General features: G+C 40.5%; 1 protein-coding gene across 1 annotated transcript in view; it reads right to left on the bottom strand.

Annotated features, from left to right (window-relative positions):
• Positions 1–24,610, bottom strand: part of PWP2 (PWP2 small subunit processome component) — a 215,214-nt gene that overhangs the window by 93,330 nt on the left and 97,274 nt on the right. The window contains exons 6-14 of the mRNA XM_053705710.1: positions 18,580–18,715; positions 18,292–18,497; positions 16,289–16,432; positions 16,141–16,211; positions 15,767–15,903; positions 15,490–15,638; positions 15,228–15,375; positions 6,572–6,722; positions 5,704–5,884 (exon numbers count right to left, since the gene is read on the bottom strand). Of these exons, the coding sequence (XP_053561685.1) occupies positions 5,704–5,884; positions 6,572–6,722; positions 15,228–15,375; positions 15,490–15,638; positions 15,767–15,903; positions 16,141–16,211; positions 16,289–16,432; positions 18,292–18,497; positions 18,580–18,715 (1,323 nt within the window). The remainder of the gene's footprint in view (positions 1–5,703; positions 5,885–6,571; positions 6,723–15,227; positions 15,376–15,489; positions 15,639–15,766; positions 15,904–16,140; positions 16,212–16,288; positions 16,433–18,291; positions 18,498–18,579; positions 18,716–24,610) is intronic.

Below are 24,610 nucleotides of genomic sequence, written 5' to 3'. Positions count from 1 at the left end.
CTGAAGAAACTGTAAAATTCTCGGAATTCTAAAAGAATGCCAGGAAAAATGATGAGAAAGACACCAAGAAATATAAGTTTTCCAGACTCTATAATATATCTCCCTAGATACGGATTTACGAGCCTGTAACATAGTAGTAATCACAGAGTCAGAGAAACCTCTTTGACTAAGAATCAAGCGTTCAATCTCCATACCTTTAAATTTAAGGATTTGAGATCCTGATGGAAAAAAGGACCTTGCGACAGAAGGTCTGGTCTTAACGGAAGAGTCCACGGTTGGCAAGAGGCCATCCGGACAAGATCCGCATACCAAAACCTGTGAGGCCATGCTGGAGCCACCAGCAGAACAAACGAGCATTCCTTCAGAATCTTGGAGATTACTCTTGGAAGAAGAACTAGAGGCGGAAAGATATAGGCAGGATGATACTTCCAAGGAAGTGACAATGCATCCACTGCTTCCGCTTGAGGATCCCTGGATCTGGACAGATACCTGGGAAGTTTCTTGTTTAGATGAGAGGCCATCAGATCTATTTCTGGAAGTCCCCACATTTGAACAATCTGAAGAAATACCTCTGGGTGAAGAGACCATTCGCCCGGATGTAACGTTTGGCGACTGAGATAATCCGCTTCCCAATTGTCTATACCTGGGATATGAACCGCAGAAACTAGACAGGAGCTGGATTCCGCCCAAACCAGAATTCGAGATACTTCTTTCATAGCCAGAGGACTGTGAGTCCCTCCTTGATGATTGATGTATGCCACAGTTGTGACATTGTCTGTCTGAAAACAAATGAACGATTCTCTCTTTAGAAGAGGCCATGACTGAAGAGCTCTGAAAATTGCACGGAGTTCCAAAATATTGATCGGTAATCTCACCTCCTGAGATTCCCAAACCCCTTGTGCTGTCAGAGACCCCCACACAGCTCCCCAACCTGTAAGACTTGCATCTGTTGAAATTACAGTCCAGGTCGGAAGAACAAAAGAAGCCCCCTGAACTAAACGATGGTGATCTGTCCACCATGACAGAGAGTGTCGTACAATCGGTTTTAAAGATATTAATTGAGATATCTTTGTGTAATCCCTGCACCATTGGTTCAGCATACAGAGCTGAAGAGGTCGCATGTGAAAACGAGCAAAGGGGATCGCGTCCGATGCAGCAGTCATAAGACCTAGAATTTCCATGCATAAGGCTACCGAAGGGAATGATTGTGACTGAAGGTTTCGACAAGCTGATATCAATTTTAGACGTCTCTTGTCTGTCAAAGACAGTCATGGACACTGAATCTATCTGGAAACCTAAAAAGGTTACCCTTGTCTGGGGAATCAATGAACTTTTTGGTAAATTGATCCTCCAACCATGATCTTGAAGAAACAACACAAGTCGATTCGTATGAGATTCTGCTAAATGTGAAGACTGAGCAAGTACCAAGATATCGTCCAAATAAGGAAATACCACAATACCCTGTTCTCTGATTACAGACAGAAGGGCACCGAGAACCTTTGTAAAAATTCTTGGAGCTGTTGCTAGGCCAAACGGTAGAGCCACAAACTGGTAATGCTTGTCTAGGAAAGAGAATTTCAGAAACTGATAGTGATCTGGATGAATCGGAATATGCAGATATGCATCCTGTAAATCTATTGTAGACATATAATGCCCTTGCTGAACAAAAGGCAGGATAGTCCTTACAGTTACCATTTTGAATGTTGGTATCCTTACATAACGATTCAATATTTTTAGATCCAGAACTGGTCTGAAGGAATTCTCCTTCTTTGGTACAATGAAGAGATTTGAATAAAACCCCAGCCCCTGTTCCAGAACTGGAACTGGCATAATTACTCCAGCCAACTCTAGATCTGAAACACATTTCAGAAATGCTTGAGCCTTCGCTGGGTTTACTGGGACACGGGAAAGAAAAAATCTCTTTGCAGGAGGCCTTATCTTGAAGCCAATTCTGTACCCTTCTGAAACAATGTTCTGAATCCAAAGATTGTGAACGGAATTGATCCAAATTTCTTTGAAAAAACGTAATCTGCCCCCTACCAGCTGAGCTGGAATGAGGGCCGCACCTTCATGTGGACTTAGGAGCTGGCTTAGGTTTTCTAAAAGGCTTGGATTTATTCCAGACTGGAGATGGTTTCCAAACTGATACTGCTCCTGAGGATGAAGGATCAGGCTTTTGTTCCTTGTTGTGACGAAAGGAACGAAAACGATTATTAGATCTAAATTTACCTTTAGATTTTTTATCCTGTGGTAAAAAAGTTCCTTTCCCTCCAGTAACAGTTGAGATAATAGAATCCAACTGAGAACCAAATAATTTATTACCCTGGAAAGAAAGGGAAAGCAGAGTAGACTTGGAAGACATATCAGCATTCCAAGTTTTAAGCCATAAAGCTCTTCTAGCTAAAATAGCTAGAGACATATACCGGACATCAACTCTAATGATATCAAAAATGGCATCACAAATAAAATTATTAGCATGTTGAAGAAGATTAATAATGCTATGAGAATTATGATCTGTTACTTGTTGCGCTAAAGCTTCTAACCAAAAAGTTGAAGCTGCAGCAACATCCGCTAAAGATATAGCAGGTCTAAGAAGATTACCTGAACACAAGTAAGCTTTTCTTAGAAAGGATTCAATTTTCCTATCTAAAGGATCCTTAAAGGAAGTACCATCTGCCGTAGGAATAGTAGTACGCTTAGCAAGAGTAGAGACAGCCCCATCAACCTTAGGGATTTTGTCCCAAAACTCTAATCTGTCAGATGGCACAGGATATAACTGCTTAAAACGTTTAGAAGGAGTAAATGAATTACCCAAATTATTCCATTCCCTGGCAATTACTTCAGAAATAGCATCAGGGACAGGAAAAACTTCTGGAATAACTACAGGAGATTTAAAAACCTTATCTAAACGTTTAGATTTAGAATTAAGAGGACTAGAATCCTCTATTTCTAATGCAATTAGGACTTCTTTAAGTAAAGAACGAATAAATTCCATTTTAAATAAATATGAAGATTTATCAGCATCAACCTCTGAGACAGAATCCTCTGAACCAGAAGAACCATTATCAGAATCAGAATGATGATGTTCATTTAAAAATTCATCTGAAAAATGAGAAGTTTTAAAAGACTTTTTACGTTTACTAGAAGGAGGAATAACAGACATAGCCTTCTTAATGGATTTAGAAACAAAATCTCTTATGTTATCAGGAACACTCTGAGTATTAGATGTTGACGGAACAGCAACAGGTAATGTAACAGTACTAAAGGAAATATTATCTGCATTAACAAGTTTGTCATGACAATCAGTACAAACAACAGCTGGAGGAACAGATACCATAAGTTTACAGCAGATACACTTAGCTTTGGTAGCTCCAGCACCAGGCAGCGATTTTCCAGAAGTATCTTCTGACTCAGTTTCAACGTGGGACATCTTGCAATATGTAATAGAAAAAACAACATATAAAGCAAAATTGATCAAATTCCTTAAATGACAGTTTCAGGAATGGGAAAAAATGCCAGTGAACAAGCTTCTAGCAACCAGAAGCAATAAATAATGAGACTTAAATAATGTGGAGACAATAATGACGCCCATATTTTTTTAGCGCCAAAAAAAAGACGCCCACATTATTTGGTGCCTAAATGCTTTTGGCGCCAAAAATGACGCCACATCCGGAACGCCGACACTTTTGGCGCAAAAGAACGTCAAAAAATGACGCAACTTCCGGCGACACGCATGACGCCGGAAACAGAAAAAAAAATTTGCGCCAAAAAAGTCCGCGCCAAGAATGACGCAATAAAATGAAGCATTTTCAGCCCCCGCGAGCCTAACAGCCCACAGGGAAAAAGTCAAATTTTAAAGGTAAGAAAAAAATTGATTGATTCATATGCATTATCCCAAAAATGAAACTGACTGTCTGAAATAAGGAATGTTGAACATCCTGAGTCAAGGCAAATAAATGTTTGAATACATATATTTAGAACTTTATAAAAAAGTGCCCAACCATAGCTTAGAGTGTCACAGAAAATAAGACTTACTTACCCCAGGACACTCATCTACATGTTTGTAGAAAGCCAAACCAGTACTGAAACGAAAATCAGTAGAGGTAATGGTATATAAGAGTATATCGTCGATCTGAAAAGGGAGGTAAGAGATGAATCTCTACGACCGATAACAGAGAACCTATGAAATAGATCCCGTAGAAGGAGATCATTGAATTCAAATAGGCAATACTCTCCTCACATCCCTCTGACATTCACTGCACGCTGAGAGGAAAACCGGGCTCCAACCTGCTGCGGAGCGCATATCAACGTAGAATCTAGCACAAACTTACTTCACCACCTCCATAGGAGGCAAAGTTTGTAAAACTGATTTGTGGGTGTGGTGAGGGGTGTATTTATAGGCATTTTGAGGTTTGGGAAACTTTGCCCCTCCTGGTAGGAATGTATATCCCATACGTCACTAGCTCATGGACTCTTGCTAATTACATGAAAGAAATATATATATATATATATATATATATATATATATATATATAAATATAAGTAGCTGGAGAGCACTCTCACTTCATAAGTCAATCCGCCAGGGTGCTTGCAGGGGTTGAATAATATAATAAATGGAAGGCCGCATCCTTTACATATATAGTTTTATTTGTGACGTTTCGGGGACCGAATCCCCTTCCTCAGACAGTGAACACATAAAGAATGCATTCATTTATACAAGCAAACACCAATGAGACATAGGACCCACCCCCAACCAGTGAAAAAAAACGCCAAAAAGTTGTCATAGCAACCATACAAACAATATACACCCACACCACTCACCCAATAGACAGGCAAGAAAGACATAAAAAAATTCATAACAATTCTCCAAATACATTTGTAAATACATATTGCATATTCAAGCTATAAAGGATGACTCAATTAAACCATTAAATTCATTACATTATTAAATTAACACTGGACCTACATAGGATACTGGCTGCTAAGCATGTCTACGGTGCTCACATTGAAAAACAGCGCTATCCCCAAGACAGTATATACAGTGACAGGCAACAAAAACATGCATTTACATATGTATGTGCTTATTTCAACTGAAGGCTAGTATGCATATGTAATGTCAGATATAACTGGAAATACGTATAGGATGATGGATGCGTACCTGTTTAGATGTGCCTTTCACAACTGCCATATACACAGCGTGTATAGCAGGGCAGCACTATCGGCGTGTCTCCCAGATGCGGCGCCGCATAAGTCATGGCGCAGACCCAATGGGAATACAGCAACTGCTGTCATCTCAGAGACACGCCCATACTACCGTTACCATAGTAATGAGATACACACTAGACATATATATACACACACACACACACACAGAGAGAAAGCACTGCAGTTTCTTCCTCATTCTTAGCAGCTTTAGAAGCAGAATAGCTATCGCATGTTAATTAGAAACGTTGTCTACATCAAAAGCTTTATTTAATTAGCCCATATTTGTTTTTGTGTATACTGTGCCTTTAAACAGAGGAGACCCCATTGCAAGGACACAGAAGCCAACCGAAGGTGCACGCATTGGCATACAACTGATTAAGGACGACATATAGGAGTATGGGCATCTGACTGATGCATGGAGGGTGGCATTTATACACAGAAGGATAACCTAAAACCCCAAGGAACAAAGGGAGAAACTAATAAAAGCAAATCACTCACTTGCCCTTAGACGAGTGTTTAGCAGTTACTTTGTCCAGGTCCTTGCGTCCAAGCTGAAGATCATGTCTACCCTCAATTGATCCAGTCTGGTTCCCCTTCTCAGGATCCCAAAGTGTAATCTGGCCATTCAGTGAAGCCACAGCCAACTGCTTCCCATCAGGCCTGAATGTCACCACCAGTGCTGAGGGGGGAAGGATTAAGACAGAGATAGCAAAAGAGCCAAAAAATACACAGACAAAATGATGCAGAAACAGAGCACCAAGCAAGTAACAGACAACGTATTATTAAATCAGATAGGGAACAGTAACCAGTCAGTAGTCAGGCACGTAGTGCAGGCTCAGCCAGCCCCTCACACAAACACAAGCTTGTTACTCCAGCCTTGACAAATGTATTAAAAGCAGACCTTTATTGTTCCATAGTCCAAAGTGCAGCAACAGCGTTTCAGACCTTTGTCCGGTCCTTAGACATGTCTGAAACTTTGGACCATGGCACAATAAATGTCTGCTTTTAATACATTTGTCAAGGCTGGAGTAAGTTCTTTCAAAAGTATTATTAAATATCGGACCTCATCCTTACAGGAAAGTCTTAGTGGACCCCAATAAAAGGGCAGTTAAGGCAGACCATACTCCAATAAATAATACAAAACCGTCTGTAATCAGAGCACCTAAATAACTGGAAAATCCAGAGACCAGCCATTCGAGGGAATATCACCCACCCACACAATGTCAGAAAGCCCCTCGCAGACCACTGGCCCCTCGACTTCATATGCTACACTTCTCTCATGTTTCTATTTCTAGAGAGCCCAGAGCACTTACCCAGAACCTGTATAGGTTCTCTAAAAGCTGCTGAACAGCGTTAAAACTCTTACCCTCTGAGCCTATGCCCAATGTCTCTGTTGTTCTCCAGCTGTCTGCCATGTCCCACAGCCTGACCGTCTTATCCCAAGATGCTGTGGCTAGCAAAGAACGCCAGGGGTTAAACGCCACACTGCTAACTGGCCCTTCATGCCCGGCCAAAATCTGAGAACATAAGATGAGATGTTATACTGCTGTGGTTTAATGACAACACGGGATGAAGGGGACAAAAGCAGAGAGAACTGGGAAGAGGAGAATGTGGGTGACTGCAGAGAAGAAAATATAGGAATCTGGAGTATATTTAAATTATTTAAAATAAAAATATCTCTTTAAATCTAAATGTCAATCAACTACACTGAAGACCTAGTTTTGAAAAATAGACTTTAAAAGAAAAAATAAACCTAGGTTCAATAGGGATACAAACTTAAACATTTTATTTTCATTGTGAAATCTAAATTTAGTATGACTCCTATAGACAAATCTATTTATATTGCAGATTTGCTCAAATAAATTATCCTAAGAATCCTATAAACAACCATTTTTAATTTTTTTATTTTTTTTGGCATTTGCTCTAATAAATTATATTCTGGCTCTATTTTTAAATTTTTGATTTTTTTTTTAAACTTTTGGCATTTTTTAATTGTATTAAACATTTTATTATATTTGTTATATATTTTTCTCTTATATCCTAAATCAGAGTGTGTGATGGCTTTTGTAAGGGCTTTAATTATTAAGAGAGAACACACTTTGATGTGAATTTATATGTCCCCTTTATATGTTATCATTTGCAAGGTATACCGCTTTAATTGTAAGGTATAAAACCCCAGTCCTTAGGCATAATGAATATCGAGCTTGACAAAGGCTGTATGCATCCGAAACGCTTTGCTCTATTTATGAGACTTCCAGGCATCCGTAGCTCTATTCGTGAGACACTGAATCATCTGTAGTCTTCAGGAAATCGACGCCGCAGGAGTTCACTGAACTCAGTTTAGGAGCGGCACTTTCCAAACCGCCAACACTATAGAGACCAAGAGGGAAAACAGTGGATCCGAGGTTCTGATACAATCTCAGGAGGACAACATACGGCATCCGGTGCAAGCATAAATGTACACCTTGCGGTTTTGAATTTTATATGCTTTAAAGGATTTCCCCTGTCCTTTCTCTCGTCCACCTCTGCAGCTTTACAACTTCTAACATTGGCTAAAGACGAAACTGCTTAACCAGGCGTTTATATACAACGAACTAACGAACTCCTAACAGCTAATATAAGACTCTCTCTGTTATAACAAAAAACAGACTTTTGCTTTGCAAACTAATGCTACACTGTTACATATATCTTGTAGGTCCAGACATTAATGAGTTTGTGCTTTGTGCTATTTATGCTTTCTGATGTGCAGTATTGTGTTTTTATTATTACTGTGCACAGTGATTTGTGCTATTTATGCTTTCTGATGTGCCGTATTGTGTTTTTATTATTACTGTGCACAGTGCTTTGTGCTATTTATGCTGTCTGATGTGCAGTATTGTGTTTTTATTATTACTGTGCACAGTGCTTTGTGCTATTTATGCTGTCTGATGTGCCGTATTGTGTTTTTATTATTACTGTGCACAGTGCTTTGTGCTATTTATGCTTTCTGATGTGCAATATTGTGTTTTTATTATTACTGTGCAGTGTGATTTGTGCTATTTATGCTTTCTGATGTGCAGTATTGTGTTTTTATTATTACTGTGCACAGTGATTTGTGCTATTTATGCTTTCTGATGTGCAGTATTGTGTTTTTATTATTACTGTGCACAGTGCTTTGTGCTATTTATGCTTTCTGATGTGCAGTATTGTGTTTTTATTATTACTGTGCACAGTGCTTTGTGCTATTTATGCTTTCTGATGTGCAGTATTGTGTTTTTATTATTACTGTGCACAGTGCTTTGTGCTATTTATGCTTTCTGATGTGCAGTATTGTGTTTTTATTATTACTGTGCACAGTGCTTTGTGCTATTTATGCTGTCTGATGTGCAGTATTGTGTTTTTATTATTACTGTGCACAGTGATTTGTGCTATTTATGCTGTCTGATGTGCAGTATTGTGTTTTTATTATTACTGTGCACAGTGCTTTGTGCTATTTATGCTGTCTGATGTGCAGTATTGTGTTTTTATTATTACTGTGCACAGTGCTTTGTGCTATTTATGCTTTCTGATGTGCAATATTGTGTTTTTATTATTACTGTGCAGTGTGATTTGTGCTGTTTATGCTTTCTGATGTGCAGTATTGTGTTTTTATTATTACTGTGCACAGTGATTTGTGCTATTTATGCTTTCTGATGTGCAGTATTGTGTTTTTATTATTACTGTGCACAGTGATTTGTGCTATTTATGCTTTCTGATGTGCAGTATTGTGTTTTTATTATTACTGTGCACAGTGCTTTGTGCTATTTATGCTTTCTGATGTGCAGTATTGTGTTTTTATTATTACTGTGAAGTGATTTGTGCTATTTATGCTTTCTGATGTGCAGTATTGTGTTTTTATTATTACTGTGCACAGTGATTTGTGCTATTTATGCTTTCTGATGTGCAGTATTGTGTTTTTATTATTACTGTGCACAGTGCTTTGTGCTATTTATGCTTTCTGATGTGCAGTATTGTGTTTTTATTATTACTGTGAAGTGATTTGTGCTATTTATGCTTTCTGATGTGCAGTATTGTGTTTTTATTATTACTGTGCAGTGATTTGTGCTATTTATGCTTTCTGATGTGCAGTATTGTGTTTTTATTATTACTGTGCAGTGATTTGTGCTATTTATGCTTTCTGATGTGCAGTATTGTGTTTTTATTATTACTGTGCACAGTGCTTTGTGCTATTTATGCTTTCTGATGTGCAGTATTGTGTTTTTATTATTACTGTGCACAGTGATTTGTGCTATTTATGCTTTCTGATGTGCAGTATTGTGTTTTTATTATTACTGTGCACAGTGCTTTGTGCTATTTATGCTTTCTGATGTGCAGTATTGTGTTTTTATTATTACTGTGCAGTGATTTGTGCTATTTATGCTTTCTGATGTGCAGTATTGTGTTTTTATTATTACTGTGCACAGTGCTTTGTGCTATTTATGCTTTCTGATGTGCAGTATTGTGTTTTTATTATTACTGTGCAGTGTGATTTGTGCTGTTTATGCTTTCTGATGTGCAGTATTGTGTTTTTATTATTACTGTGCACAGTGCTTTGTGCTATTTATGCTTTCTGATGTGCAGTATTGTGTTTTTATTATTACTGTGCACAGTGATTTGTGCTATTTATGCTTTCTGATGTGCAGTATTGTGTTTTTATTATTACTGTGCACAGTGCTTTGTGCTATTTATGCTTTCTGATGTGCGGTATTGTGTTTTTATTATTACTGTGCAGTGATTTGTGCTATTTATGCTTTCTGATGTGCAGTATTGTGTTTTTATTATTACTGTGCACAGTGCTTTGTGCTATTTATGCTTTCTGATGTGCAGTATTGTGTTTTTATTATTACTGTGCAGTGTGATTTGTGCTATTTATGCTTTCTGATGTGCAGTATTGTGTTTTTATTATTACTGTGCACAGTGCTTTGTGCTATTTATGCTTTCTGATGTGCAGTATTGTGTTTTTATTATTACTGTGCACAGTGATTTGTGCTATTTATGCTTTCTGATGTGCAGTATTGTGTTTTTATTATTACTGTGCACAGTGATTTGTGCTATTTATGCTTGCTGATGTGCAGTATTGTGTTTTTATTATTACTGTGCACAGTGCTTTGTGCTATTTATGCTGTCTGATGTGCAGTATTGTGTTTTTATTATTACTGTGCACAGTGCTTTGTGCTATTTATGCTTTCTGATGTGCAGTATTGTGTTTTTATTATTACTGTGCACAGTGCTTTGTGCTATTTATGCTTTCTGATGTGCAGTATTGTGTTTTTATTATTACTGTACACAGTGATTTGTGCTATTTATGCTTTCTGATGTGCAGTATTGTGTTTTTTTTATTACTGTGCAGTGATTTGTGCTATTTATGCTTTCTGATGTGCAGTATTGTGTTTTTATTATTACTGTGCAGTGATTTGTGCTATTTATGCTTTCTGATGTGCAGTATTGTGTTTTTATTATTACTGTGCACAGTGATTTGTGCTATTTATGCTTTCTGATGTGCAGTATTGTGTTTTTATTATTACTGTGCACAGTGATTTGTGCTATTTATGCTTTCTGATGTGCAGTATTGTGTTTTTATTATTACTGTGCACAGTGATTTGTGCTATTTATGCTTTCTGATGTGCAGTATTGTGTTTTTATTATTACTGTGCACAGTGATTTGTGCTATTTATGCTTTCTGATGTGCAGTATTGTGTTTTTATTATTACTGTGCACAGTGATTTGTGCTATTTATGCTTTCTGATGTGCAGTATTGTGTTTTTATTATTACTGTGCACAGTGCTTTGTGCTATTTATGCTTTCTGATGTGCAGTATTGTGTTTTTATTATTACTGTGCAGTGATTTGTGCTATTTATGCTTTCTGATGTGCAGTATTGTGTTTTTATTATTACTGTGCACAGTGATTTGTGCTATTTATGCTTTCTGATGTGCAGTATTGTGTTTTTATTATTACTGTGCAGTGATTTGTGCTATTTATGCTTTCTGATGTGCAGTATTGTGTTTTTATTATTACTGTGCACAGTGCTTTGTGCTATTTATGCTTTCTGATGTGCAGTATTGTGTTTTTATTATTACTGTGCAGTGCTTTGTGCTATTTATGCTTTCTGATGTGCAGTATTGTGTTTTTATTATTACTGTGAAGTGATTTGTGCTATTTATGCTTTCTGATGTGCAGTATTGTGTTTTTATTATTACTGTGCAGTGATTTGTGCTATTTATGCTTTCTGATGTGCAGTATTGTGTTTTTATTATTACTGTGCACAGTGCTTTGTGCTATTTATGCTTTCTGATGTGCAGTATTGTGTTTTTATTATTACTGTGCACAGTGATTTGTGCTATTTATGCTTTCTGATGTGCAGTATTGTGTTTTTATTATTACTGTGCACAGTGATTTGTGCTATTTATGCTTTCTGATGTGCAGTATTGTGTTTTTATTATTACTGTGCAGTGATTTGTGCTATTTATGCTTTCTGATGTGCAGTATTGTGTTTTTATTATTACTGTGCACAGTGATTTGTGCTATTTATGCTTTCTGATGTGCAGTATTGTGTTTTTATTATTACTGTGCAGTGATTTGTGCTATTTATGCTTTCTGATGTGCAGTATTGTGTTTTTATTATTACTGTGCACAGTGCTTTGTGCTATTTATGCTTTCTGATGTGCAGTATTGTGTTTTTATTATTACTGTGCACAGTGCTTTGTGCTATTTATGCTTTCTGATGTGCAGTATTGTGTTTTTATTATTACTGTGCACAGTGATTTGTGCTATTTATGCTTTCTGATGTGCAGTATTGTGTTTTTTTTATTACTGTGCAGTGATTTGTGCTATTTATGCTTTCTGATGTGCAGTATTGTGTTTTTATTATTACTGTGCACAGTGCTTTGTGCTATTTATGCTTTCTGATGTGCAGTATTGTGTTTTTATTATTACTGTGCACAGTGCTTTGTGCTATTTATGCTTTCTGATGTGCATTATTGTGTTTTTATTATTACTGTGCACAGTGCTTTGTGCTATTTATGCTTTCTGATGTGCAGTATTGTGTTTTTATTATTACTGTGCACAGTGCTTTGTGCTATTTATGCTTTCTGATGTGCAGTATTGTGTTTTTATTATTACTGTGCACAGTGCTTTGTGCTATTTATGCTTTCTGATGTGCAGTATTGTGTTTTTATTATTACTGTGCAGTGATTTGTGCTATTTATGCTTTCTGATGTGCAGTATTGTGTTTTTATTATTACTGTACACAGTGCTTTGTGCTATTTATGCTTTCTGATGTGCCGTATTGTGTTTTTATTATTACTGTGCAGTGATTTGTGCTATTTATGCTTTCTGATGTGCAGTATTGTGTTTTTATTATTACTGTGCAGTGCTTTGTGCTATTTATGCTTTCTGATGTGCAGTATTGTGTTTTTATTATTACTGTGCAGTGATTTGTGCTATTTATGCTTTCTGATGTGCAGTATTGTGTTTTTATTATTACTGTGCAGTGATTTGTGCTATTTATGCTTTCTGATGTGCAGTATTGTGTTTTTATTATTACTGTACACAGTGCTTTGTGCTATTTATGCTTTCTGATGTGCCGTATTGTGTTTTTATTATTACTGTGCAGTGATTTGTGCTATTTATGCTTTCTGATGTGCAGTATTGTGTTTTTATTATTACTGTGCAGTGCTTTGTGCTATTTATGCTTTCTGATGTGCAGTATTGTGTTTTTATTATTACTGTGCAGTGCTTTGTGCTATTTATGCTTTCTGATGTGCAGTATTGTGTTTTTATTATTACTGTGCAGTGATTTGTGCTATTTATGCTTTCTGATGTGCAGTATTGTGTTTTTATTATTACTGTGCACAGTGCTTTGTGCTATTTATGCTTTCTGATGTGCAGTATTGTGTTTTTATTATTACTGTGCACAGTGATTTGTGCTATTTATGCTTTCTGATGTGCAGTATTGTGTTTTTATTATTACTGTGCACAGTGCTTTGTGCTATTTATGCTTTCTGATGTGCAGTATTGTGTTTTTATTATTACTGTGCAGTGATTTGTGCTATTTATGCTTTCTGATGTGCAGTATTGTGTTTTTATTATTACTGTGCAGTGATTTGTGCTATTTATGCTTTCTGATGTGCAGTATTGTGTTTTTATTATTACTGTGCAGTGATTTGTGCTATTTATGCTTTCTGATGTGCAGTATTGTGTTTTTTTTATTACTGTGCAGTGTGATTTGTGCTATTTATGCTTTCTGATGTGCAGTATTGTGTTTTTATTATTACTGTGCAGTGATTTGTGCTATTTATGCTTTCTGATGTGCAGTATTGTGTTTTTATTATTACTGTGCAGTGATTTGTGCTATTTATGCTTTCTGATGTGCAGTATTGTGTTTTTATTATTACTGTGCAGTGTGATTTGTGCTGTTTATGCTTTCTGATGTGCAGTATTGTGTTTTTATTATTACTGTGCACAGTGATTTGTGCTATTTATGCTTTCTGATGTGCCGTATTGTATTTTTATTATTACTGTGCACAGTGCTTTGTGCTATTTATGCTGTCTGATGTGCAGTATTGTGTTTTTATTATTACTGTGCACAGTGCTTTGTGCTATTTATGCTGTCTGATGTGCAGTATTGTGTTTTTATTATTACTGTGCAGTGTGATTTGTGCTATTTATGCTTTCTGATGTGCAGTATTGTGTTTTTATTATTACTGTGCACAGTGCTTTGTGCTATTTATGCTTTCTGATGTGCAATATTGTGTTTTTATTATTACTGTGCAGTGTGATTTGTGCTATTTATGCTTTCTGATGTGCAATATTGTGTTTTTATTATTACTGTGCAGTGTGATTTGTGCTATTTATGCTTTCTGATGTGCAATATTGTGTTTTTATTATTACTGTGCACAGTGCTTTGTGCTATTTATGCTTTCTGATGTGCAGTATTGTGTTTTTATTATTACTGTGCAGTGATTTGTGCTATTTATGCTTTCTGATGTGCCGTATTGTGTTTTTATTATTACTGTGCACAGTGCTTTGTGCTATTTATGCTTTCTGATGTGCAGTATTGTGTTTTTATTATTACTGTGCACAGTGATTTGTGCTATTTATGCTTTCTGATGTGCAGTATTGTGTTTTTATTATTACTGTGCAGTGTGATTTGTGCTATTTATGCTTTCTGATGTGCAGTATTGTGTTTTTATTATTACTGTGCAGTGATTTGTGCTATTTATGCTTTCTGATGTGCAGTATTGTGTTTTTATTATTACTGTGCACAGTGATTTGTGCTATTTATGCTTTCTGATGTGCAGTATTGTGTTTTTATTATTACTGTGCACAGTGATTTGTGCTATTTATGCTTTCTGATGTGCAGTATTGTGTTTTTATTATTACTGTGCACAGTGATTTGTGCTATTTATGGTTTCTGATGTGCAGTATTGTGTTTTTATTATTACTGTGCAGTGATTTGTGCTATTTATGGTTTCTGATGTGCAGTATTGTGTTTTTATTATTACTGTGCACAGTGCTTTGTGCTATTTATGCTTTCTGATGTGCAGTATTGTGTTTTTATTATTACTGTGCACAGTGCTTTGTGCTATTTATGCTTTCTGATGTGCAGTATTGTGTTTTTATTATTACTGTGCACAGTGCTTTGTGCTATTTATGCTTTCTGATGTGCAGTATTGTGTTTTTATTATTACTGTGCACAGTGCTTTGTACTTTTTAAACTAACATAATATATTTTACCTATATAGGGTCTTTACAATAAGCCCTTTTTTTACACATTAAGCTACTATAGGGCAGCGCAGCTGTAATCTATTACCAATCTGCAGATATTGTCATTTTCCTGTACTATCATTGTTAAGGTTTTGTGGGGAAACCTTCCTCTTTACAGCAGCTTTGTGTATCAGATCTCAGCGCTGCGTTGTCTTTTCTACTTTTATCTGACTACAGAGAAGGCAGAGACAGAGGAATTCAGTAGCAGAAAGGAAGGTAGCAGATGTGGGTACTCACATCCAGAAGTCTCCCTGTCTGCATGCTCCACACATACACCTCAAAGGAATCCCGTGCACCTGCACACACTATGTCACCACTGCTGTCCACCGCCAGACAGGAGAACTGGGACGGGCGTGGGGATGTAAACGTGCGGAAATTACGATATCTGAAGAAACAAGAATCGAGTTTAATTGTTTTACAAAATTATAGATCAGACATGGAGGCTGCTTCTCAACACCAGTCACCCTACATTAATGCTCAATACAAGCACCGCTCATACCTATGTAGACTAAACGCTCTCACGGTTCCATCTAAGGAGGCGCTGAGTACGACCTGCCCAGTGCTGGTAAAGGTGACAGCAGTGACACTGCTTGTATGATCCGTAAATGTCACAAAGCAAAACCCGCTGCTCGTGTCCCAAACTTTCACCTGCAGAGATGGAAACCGACACTGAACCTATATATTCAGTAAACAATCATCCTACATTGCTTCCTAAAATAAATGACACCAATAAAATTCACTTCAGACAATCAGGTCCTACTCAAATCCCATCTCACCTTCCCATCATCTCCTCCTGTCACAATGTGCTGCCCATCTGGAGAATAGCTCAGCGCCACCATATTGTTGAAGTGTCCCTGTTGTTTCAGCACATAAGACTCGCTCTGCCATTCCCAAACCAGCAACTGCCCCAGACCTGTGCAAAAAATAAACAGGTCAGGAGGGGCATCATAACGTAGTAGGTGATCTGCATAAGTTCCCAACATGTAGACAGCAGAGAAGAATTATGCTGACATTAATGGGAGAAGATAACAAGAATACACAATCAGAAAGAAAAAGGGAGTATAGGAGTATAACAGTGTAAGGATACTGCAAGGGATGACGGCTACAGAATAACCAAGAGGAAGCTAGGGAGACCGTGAGCAGTCATTACCGGTGCAGCCGAATGCAATCCAGTCCCCGCTACTGTTAATGCTGATAGCAGAAACTCTCTGATCTGAAATACTAAGACAGGGTAAAGTCACACGATGAGCTACTCACCCCATACAGCAGTGGAATATTCCTCAAGTCCCCCCATATACCTGAGTGAGTGGATCAGGCTGAGGTCAGGCAGCTCATGAATATGAAACATCCCTGAGGAGAATCCAGTAACCAGGAGATGAAGCTTCTTATGAAACGCAGAAGAGGTGAGAGTGGTGAAATCGCCCTCCTTGTTAAAAAAGTGCCTGAGAGAAAGAAAGTAATGTCAGCGGAAAAGATGTACGGAGAATATCAAGAGTAGCAGAAGGTAGAACTGGATCAGAACCCTGGGGGAGGGGCAGACAGTAGGATTGGCTCACAGCCCTGGGGGAGAGGCAGGCGGTAGGATTGGTTTACAGCCCTGGGGCAGACGGCAGGATTGGCTCACAGCCCTGGGGCAGACGGCAGGATTGGCTCACAGCCCTGGGGCAGACGGCAGGATTGGCTCACAGCCCTTGGGCAGACGGCAGGATTGGCTCACAGCCCTTGGGCAGACGGCAGGATTGGCTCACAGCCCTTGGGCAGACGGCAGGATTGGCTCACAGCCCTTGGGCAGACGGCAGGATTGGCTCACAGCCCTTGGGCAGACGGCAGGATTGGCTCACAGCCCTTGGGCAGACGGCAGGATTGGCTCACAGCCCTTGGGCAGACGGCAGGATTGGCTCACAGCCCTTGGGCAGACGGCAGGATTGGCTCACAGCCCTTGGGCAGACGGTAGGATTGGCTCACAGCCCATGGGCAGACGGTAGGATTGGCTCACAGCCCTTGGGCAGACGGTAGGATTGGCTCACAGCCCTTGGGCAGACGGTAGGATTGGCTCACAGCCCTTGGGCAGACGGTAGGATTGGCTCACAGCCCTTGGGCAGACAATAGGATTGGCTCACAGCCCTTGGGCAGACAATAGGATTGGCTCACAGCCCTTGGGCAGACGGTAGGATTGGCTCACAGCCCTTGGGCAGACGGTAGGATTGGCTCACAGCCCTTGGGCAGACGGTAGGATTGGCTCACAGCCCTTGGGCAGACGGTAGGATTGGCTCACAGCCCTTGGGCAGACGGTAGGATTGGCTCACAGCCATTGGGCAAACAGTAGGATTGGCTCACAGCCCTTGGGGAGGTGCAGAAGGTAGGATTGGCTCACAGCACTGGGGCAGACGGTATGATTGTCTCACAGCACTGGGGCAGACGGTAGGATTGGTTCACAGCCCTGGGGGAGGGGCAGGCGATAGGATTGTCTCACAGCCCTGGGGGAGGGGCAGATGGTAGGATTGGCTAACAGCACTGGGGATGGGGCAGATTGTAGGATTGGCTCACAGCACTGGGGATGGGGCAGATGGAAGGATTAGCTCACAGCACTGGGGGTGGGGCAGACAGTAGGATGTGCTCACAGCACTGGGGCAGACGGTAGGATTGGCTCACTGGCCTTGGAGAGGGGCAGAAGGTAGGATTGGCTCACAGCCCTGGGGGAGGGGCAGGCAGTGGGTTTTGGTTCACTGCCCTGGGGGAGAGGCAGGCAGTGGGTTTTGGTTCACAGCACTGGGTGAGAGGTAGATGGTAGGATTGGCTCACAGCACTGGGGGTGAGGCAGATGGTAGGATTGGCTCACAGCCCTGGGGAGGAGCAGATAGTGGGTTTTGGTTTACAGCCCTGGGGGAGAGGCAGATGGTAGGATTGGCTCACAGTCCTATGGGAGAGGCAGACGGTAGGATTGGCTTGCAGCATTGGGGGAGAGGCAGACGGTAGGATTGGCTTGCAGCATTGGGGGAGAGGCAGACAGTGGGATTGGCTCGCAGCACTGGGGGAGAGGCAGACGATAGGATTAGCTCACAGCACTGGGGGAGAGGCAGACGATAGGATTGGCTCACAGCACTGGGGGAGAGGCAGACGATAGGATTGGCTCACAGCACTGGGGGAGAGGCAGATAGTAGGTTTGGATTTACAGAACTGGGGGAGTGGCAGGAAGTGGGTTTTGGTTTGGGGGAAGACTGACAACCCAGAACTGCAGGGGAAAAACCCCCAAAACACTTGACTATAACTTAGACAAGGATGACATTTATAGTTACTGTACCTGGTGCTCTTTGTGTACCGTACTCTGCCAACTTTCTCCTCTGGTGCAGGATTGGCTGAGCCCCTGATCTCCTCAACTCCAGTTTCTTCTCTCTCTGGGTTTTCCTGTTGCTTTGACTTCTCATTTGGATCCCTAGGCAACAGCTGAGACAGCTCTGTGTCACATTGCCACACACAGAGGTTGGCATCCGCACTAAGTGTGTAGAGCTGAGGGACACAGTATAACATATAGAGGGTTAACATTAAGGATTTACATTTTACCCTTTAGCAACGGCCCTACCACACTCACATCCAGACTGTCCTCCTGGAAGAAACATGACACAATGGCGTCCTTGTGTCCCCCCAAAGAGTAATAAATCAGATTCTTCCAGCGCTCAGCACCAAACACCCAGGTGGACATGTCCTTACTCCCGACAGCAAAACACCTAGGAAGACAACAAATTGACAATGCGCTAAATCAAAAAATCCCCTCTGCTCATCCTGCCACCCAACCCAAGCTATTTAAACCTCCTCTTCCACTAACCCCAAATTACTTAACTTACAACCTGGGAAAATGCCCTTTGCTCATTCCACATCCTAAACCAACCTGCTAACACCTCCTGTCCCAGTAACCACAAACTACTCAACCCAAAACCTAGGACAATCTTGCTGCTCATCCTGCAAAACAACTTACTCATATCTACTGTCCCACTAAACCAAAACTACTTAACTCACAATCTGGCAAATCCTGCAACCTAAGCCAAACTACTTACACCTCCTCTTCCACTAAACCCAAATTACTCAACTTACAACCTGGGAAAATTCCACTACTCATCCCGCAACCCAATCCAAGTTACTCACACCTCCCATCTCAGTAACCCAAAACGATTAAACCCACATTCAAGGCAACTCCCATTGCTGACTGCAACCCAACCAAAGCTACTCACACCTCCTCTCCCAGTAACCTTAAAGTGATGGTAATCTTTATCGTTTTGGGCCAAATTTAGAGTAACTATGATATAAATCCAACCCCACTTTCATGCACGATTTTTTTTCTCTTCAAAATAAAAGTGCTTTTACAGCTAATAGCTCAGATTTATTCATACCGCCTCTCCTCCCGGCAACTATCTACACTTTTGTTTTTCAGTGACATTTCTTCATCCGGCCAATTGATTTTCTGCCCTTTAGGGGGCGGAGTCAGGGATCCATAGTAAAAAAGAAGCACAACTGATCCAAAGGGTGTGCTGTGTAAGGACTTGGCCACCTAAAGGCCAGAAAATCGATTGGCCGGATGAAAAAATGTCACTGGGAAAAAAAAGTGTAGATCATTGCCGGGAGGAGGAGCGGTATGAACAAATGGGAACCATTAACTGTAAAAAACATAACTTACCTGATAAATTAATTTCTTTCATAGTGGCAAGAGTCCATGAGTTAGTGACGAATGGGATATACAATCCTACCAGGAGGGGGCAAAGTTTCCCAAACCTCAAAATGCCTATAAATACACCTCCCACCACACTCATACCTTAGTTTAACATGTAGCCAAGTATTAAGGTGTAAAAAGGAGTAAAAAGCATACAAAAAAACAGAATTTATGCTTACCTGATAAATTTCTTTCTCCAACGGTGTGTCCGGTCCATGGCGTCATCCTTACTTGTGGGAATATTCTCTTCCCCAACAGGAAATGGCAAAGAGCACAGCAAAAGCTGCCCATATAGCCCCTCCTCAGGCTCCGCCCCCCAGTCATTCGACCGACGGTTAGGAGAAAAAAAGGAGAAACTATAGGGTGCCGTGGTGACTGTAATGTATAGAGAAAGAAATTTTTCAAGCCTGATTAAAAAACCAGGGCGGGCCGTGGACCGGACACACCGTTGGAGAAAGAAATTTATCAGGTAAGCATAAATTCTGTTTTCTCCAACATTGGTGTGTCCGGTCCACGGCGTCATCCTTACTTGTGGGAACCAATACCAAAGCTTTAGGACACGGATGAAGGGAGGGAGCAAATCAGGTTACCTAAACAGAAGGCACCACGGCTTGCAAAACCTTTCTCCCAAAAATAGCCTCCGAAGAAGCATAGGTATCAAATTTGTAAAATTTGGCAAAAGTGTGCAGAGAAGACCAAGTCGCTGCCTTACATATCTGATCAACAGAAGCCTCATTCTTGAAGGCCCAAGTGGAAGCCACAGCCCTAGTGGAGTGAGCTGTGATTCGTTCAGGAGGCTGCCGTCCGGCAGTCTCATAAGCCAATCGGATAATGCTTTTCAGCCAGAAAGAAAGAGAGGTAGCAGTAGCTTTTGTCCTCTCCTCTTACCAGAGTAAACGACAAACAAAGATGAGGTTTGTCTAAAATCCTTTGTTGCTTCTAAATAGAACTTTAAAGCACGGACTACATCTAAATTGTGTAACAAACGTTCCTTCTTTGAAACTGGGTTCGGACACAGAGAAGGAACAACTATTTCCTGGTTAATATTCTTGTTGGAAACAACTTTTGGAAGAAAACCAGGCTTGGTACGCAAAACGACCTTACTGAATGGAACACCAGATAGGGTGGATCACACTGCAAAGCAGATAATTCAGAAACTCTTCTAGCAGAAGAAATAGCAACCAAAAACAGAACTTTCCAAGATAGTAACTTGATATCTATGGAATGTAAAGGTTCAAACGGAACCCCTTGAAGAACTGAAAGAACTAAATTTAGACTCCAAGGAGGAGTCATGGGTCTGTAAACAGGCTTGATTCTGACCAAAGCCTGTACAAAAGCTTGTACATCTGGCACAGCTGCCAGGCGTTTGTGTAACAAAACAGATAAAGCAGAAATCTGTCCTTTTAGAGAACTCGCTGACAACCCTTTATCCAAACCCTCTTGGAGAAAGGAAAGAATCTTAGGAATTTTAATTTTACTCCAGGAGAATCCCTTGGATTCACACCAACAGATATATTTTTTCGATATTTTATGGTAAATCTTTCTAGTCACAGGTTTTCTGGCTTGGACCAGAGTATCTATCAATGAATTTGAAAACCCACGCTTGGATAAAATAAAGCGTTCAATTTCCAAGCAGTCAGCTGCAGAGAAACTAGATTTGGATGTTCGAATGAACCTTGTACTAGAAGATCCTGTCTCAAAGGTAGCTTCCATGGTGGAGCCGATGACATATTCACCAGGTCTGCATACCAAGTCCTGCGTGGCCACGCAGGAGCTATCAGAATCACTGATGCCTTCTCCTGTTTGATCCTGGCTACGAGCCTGGGAAGGAGAGGAAACGGTGGAAACACATAAGCTAGGTTGAACGACCAAGGCGCCACTAATGCATCCACTAGAGTCGCCTTGGGATCCCTGGATCTGGACCCGTAGCAAGGAACCTTGAAGTTCTGACGAGACGCCATCAGATCCATGTCTGGAATGCCCCATAATTGAGTTAACTGGGCAAAGACCTCCGGGTGGAGTTCCCACTCCCCCGGATGGAAAGTCTGACGACTCAAAAAATCCGCCTCCCAGTTGTCTACGCCTGGGATGTGAATCGCAGATAGGTGGCAGGAGTGATCCTCCGCCCATTTGATGATCTTGGATACCTCTCTCATCACCAAGGAACTCTTTGTTCCTCCCTGATGGTTGATGTAAGCTACAGTCGTCATGTTGTCCGACTGGAATCTTATGAATCCGGCCTTCGCTAGTTGAGGCCAAGCCTGGAGCGCATTGAATATCGCTCTCAGTTCCAGGATGTTTATCGGAAGAAGGGACTCCTCCCGAGACCATAGACCCTGAGCTTTCAGGGAGTCCCAGACCGCGCCCCAGCCTAATAGACTGGCGTCGGTCGTGACAATGATCCACTCTGGTCTGCGGAAACTCATTCCCTGGGACAGGTGATTCTGAGTCATCCACCAACGGAGTGATTCTCTGGTTACCTTGTCTACTTGAATCTGGGGAGACAAGTCTGCATAGTCCCCATTCCACTGATTGAGCATGCACAGTTGTAATGGTCTTAGATGAATTCGAGCAAAAGGAACTATGTCCATTGCTGCAACCATCAACCCTACTACTTCCATGCACTGAGCTATGGAAGGCTGCAGAATAGAGTGAAGAACTTGACAAGCGTTTAGAAGCTTTGACTTTCTGACCTCTGTCAGGAAGATCTTCATTTCTAAAGAATCTATTATTGTTCCCAAAAAGGGAACTCTTGTTGACGGAGACAGGGAACTCTTTCCTACGTTCACCTTCCACCCGTGAGATCTGAGAAAGGCTAGAACAATGTCTGTATGAGCCTTTGCCTTGGAAAGAGACGACGCTTGAATTAGAATGTCGTCTAGATAAGGTGCAACTGCAATGCCCCTCGGTCTTAGAACCGCTAGAAGGGACCCTAGCACCTTTGTGAAAATTCTGGGAGCAGTGGCTAAACCGAACGGAAGAGCCACGAACTGGTAATGTTTGTCCAGAAAGGCGAACCTTAGGAACTGATGATGATCTTTGTGGATAGGAATATGCAGGTACGCATCCTTTAAATCCACGGTAGTCATATATTGACCCTCCTGGATTGTCGGTAAAATTGTTCGAATGGTTTCCATTTTGATCGATGGAACTCTGAGGAATTTGTTTAGAATTTTTAAATCCAGAATTGGTCTGAAAGTTCCTTCTTTTTTGAGAACTACAAACAGGTTTGAGTAAAACCCCTGACCTTGTTCCGCTGTTGGAACTGGGTGTATCACTCCCATCTTTAACAGGTCTCCTACACAATGTAAGAATGCCTGTCTCTTTATCTGGTCTGAAGATAAGCGAGACATGTGGAACCTTCCCCTTGGAGGAAGTTCCTTGAATTCTAGAAGATAACCCTGAGAGACTATTTCTAGTGCCCAGGGATCCGGAACATCTCTTGCCCAAGCCTGAGCAAAGAGAGAGAGTCTGCCCCCTACTAGATCCGGTCCCGGATCGGGGGCTACCCCTTGATGCTGTCTTGGTAGCAGCAGCAGGCTTCTTGGCCTGTTTACCCTTGTTCCAGCCTTGCATTGGTTTCCAAGCTGGCTTAGCCTGGGAAGCGTTACCCTCTTGTCTAGAGGCTGCAGAGTTAGGAGACGGTCCGTTCCTGAAGTTACGAAAAGGAACGAAAATTGGACTTATTCTTAGCCTTAAAAGGCCTATCCTGTGGGAGGGCATGGCCCTTCCCCCCAGTGAGCAAAGAGAATGACTGGGGGGCGGAGCCTGAGGAGGGGCTATATGGGCAGCTTTTGCTGTGCTCTTTGCCATTTCCTGTTGGGGAAGAGAATATTCCCACAAGTAAGGATGACGCCGTGGACCGGACACACCAATGTTGGAGAAAGAGGAACTAGAAAAAATAATGTGCTTTTATACAAAAAAAGCATAACCACCAAAACATAGGGTGGGTCTCATGGACTCTTGCCACTATGAAAGAAATGAATTTATCAGGTAAGTTCTTACATAAATTATGCTTTCTTTCATGTAAGTAGCAAGAGTCCATGAGCTAGTGACGTATGGGATATAATACCCAAGATGTCGAAATCCACAGAGTCACTAGAGAGGGATAAAATAAAAACAGCCATTTACGCCGAGAAATTAAATCCAAACATTACGTTGTTTTTTTTTTTAAATTTCAAAAAACTCAAATCATTAGCAGAAGAATCAAACTGAGACAGCTGCCTGAAGAACTTTTCTACCAAAGACTGCTTCAGAAGAAGCAAATACATCAAAATGGTAAAATGTAGTAAATGTATGCAAAGAAGACCAAGTTGCTGCTTTGCAAATCTGATCCACTGAAGCTTCATTCTTGAAAGCCCAAGAAGTGGCGACTGATCTAGTAGAATGAGCTGTGATTTTCTGAGACGGAGACTGTCCCGCCTCCAAATAAGCTTTGTGAATCAAAAGCTTTAACCAAGATGCCAAAGAAATGGCAGAGGCTTTCTGACCTTTCCTAGAACCAGAAAAAACAACAAATAGACTAGAAGTCTTCCTGAAATCCTTAGTAGACTCAACATAGTATTTCAGTCAAATAGCTTTTTTATTGAGATTTGATAGTAGTACAAGAGTTAATATTTAACAGACATGAGCAGTCCAATGTTACAGGTATTTTCATAACATTAATACCACAAAACAATGATAAACAGAACAAGGTTATTAAAGGGACAGTATACTGTCAGAGTATATGAATATGATGATGAAAATTATGTGTATATATATATATATATATATATTTGTAGCAAAGATGTGCACTCTCACTTTAATGCAACTGCCAGGGTGCTAGTGAAAAATGATATGAAGAAACAAAGAACTTGCACTCACTGGGCTTTTTAGTATTAATATTTACTTATCAAATATGTGACGTTTCGTCAAGCTG

Source organism: Bombina bombina, chromosome 3 (assembly GCF_027579735.1).
Source record: "Bombina bombina isolate aBomBom1 chromosome 3, aBomBom1.pri, whole genome shotgun sequence".
In the NCBI taxonomy this organism is placed as follows: Eukaryota; Metazoa; Chordata; class Amphibia; order Anura; family Bombinatoridae; genus Bombina; species Bombina bombina.
The sequence above is the reverse complement of the archived record's forward strand: the minus strand, read 5'-3'. Positions and strand labels throughout refer to the sequence as shown.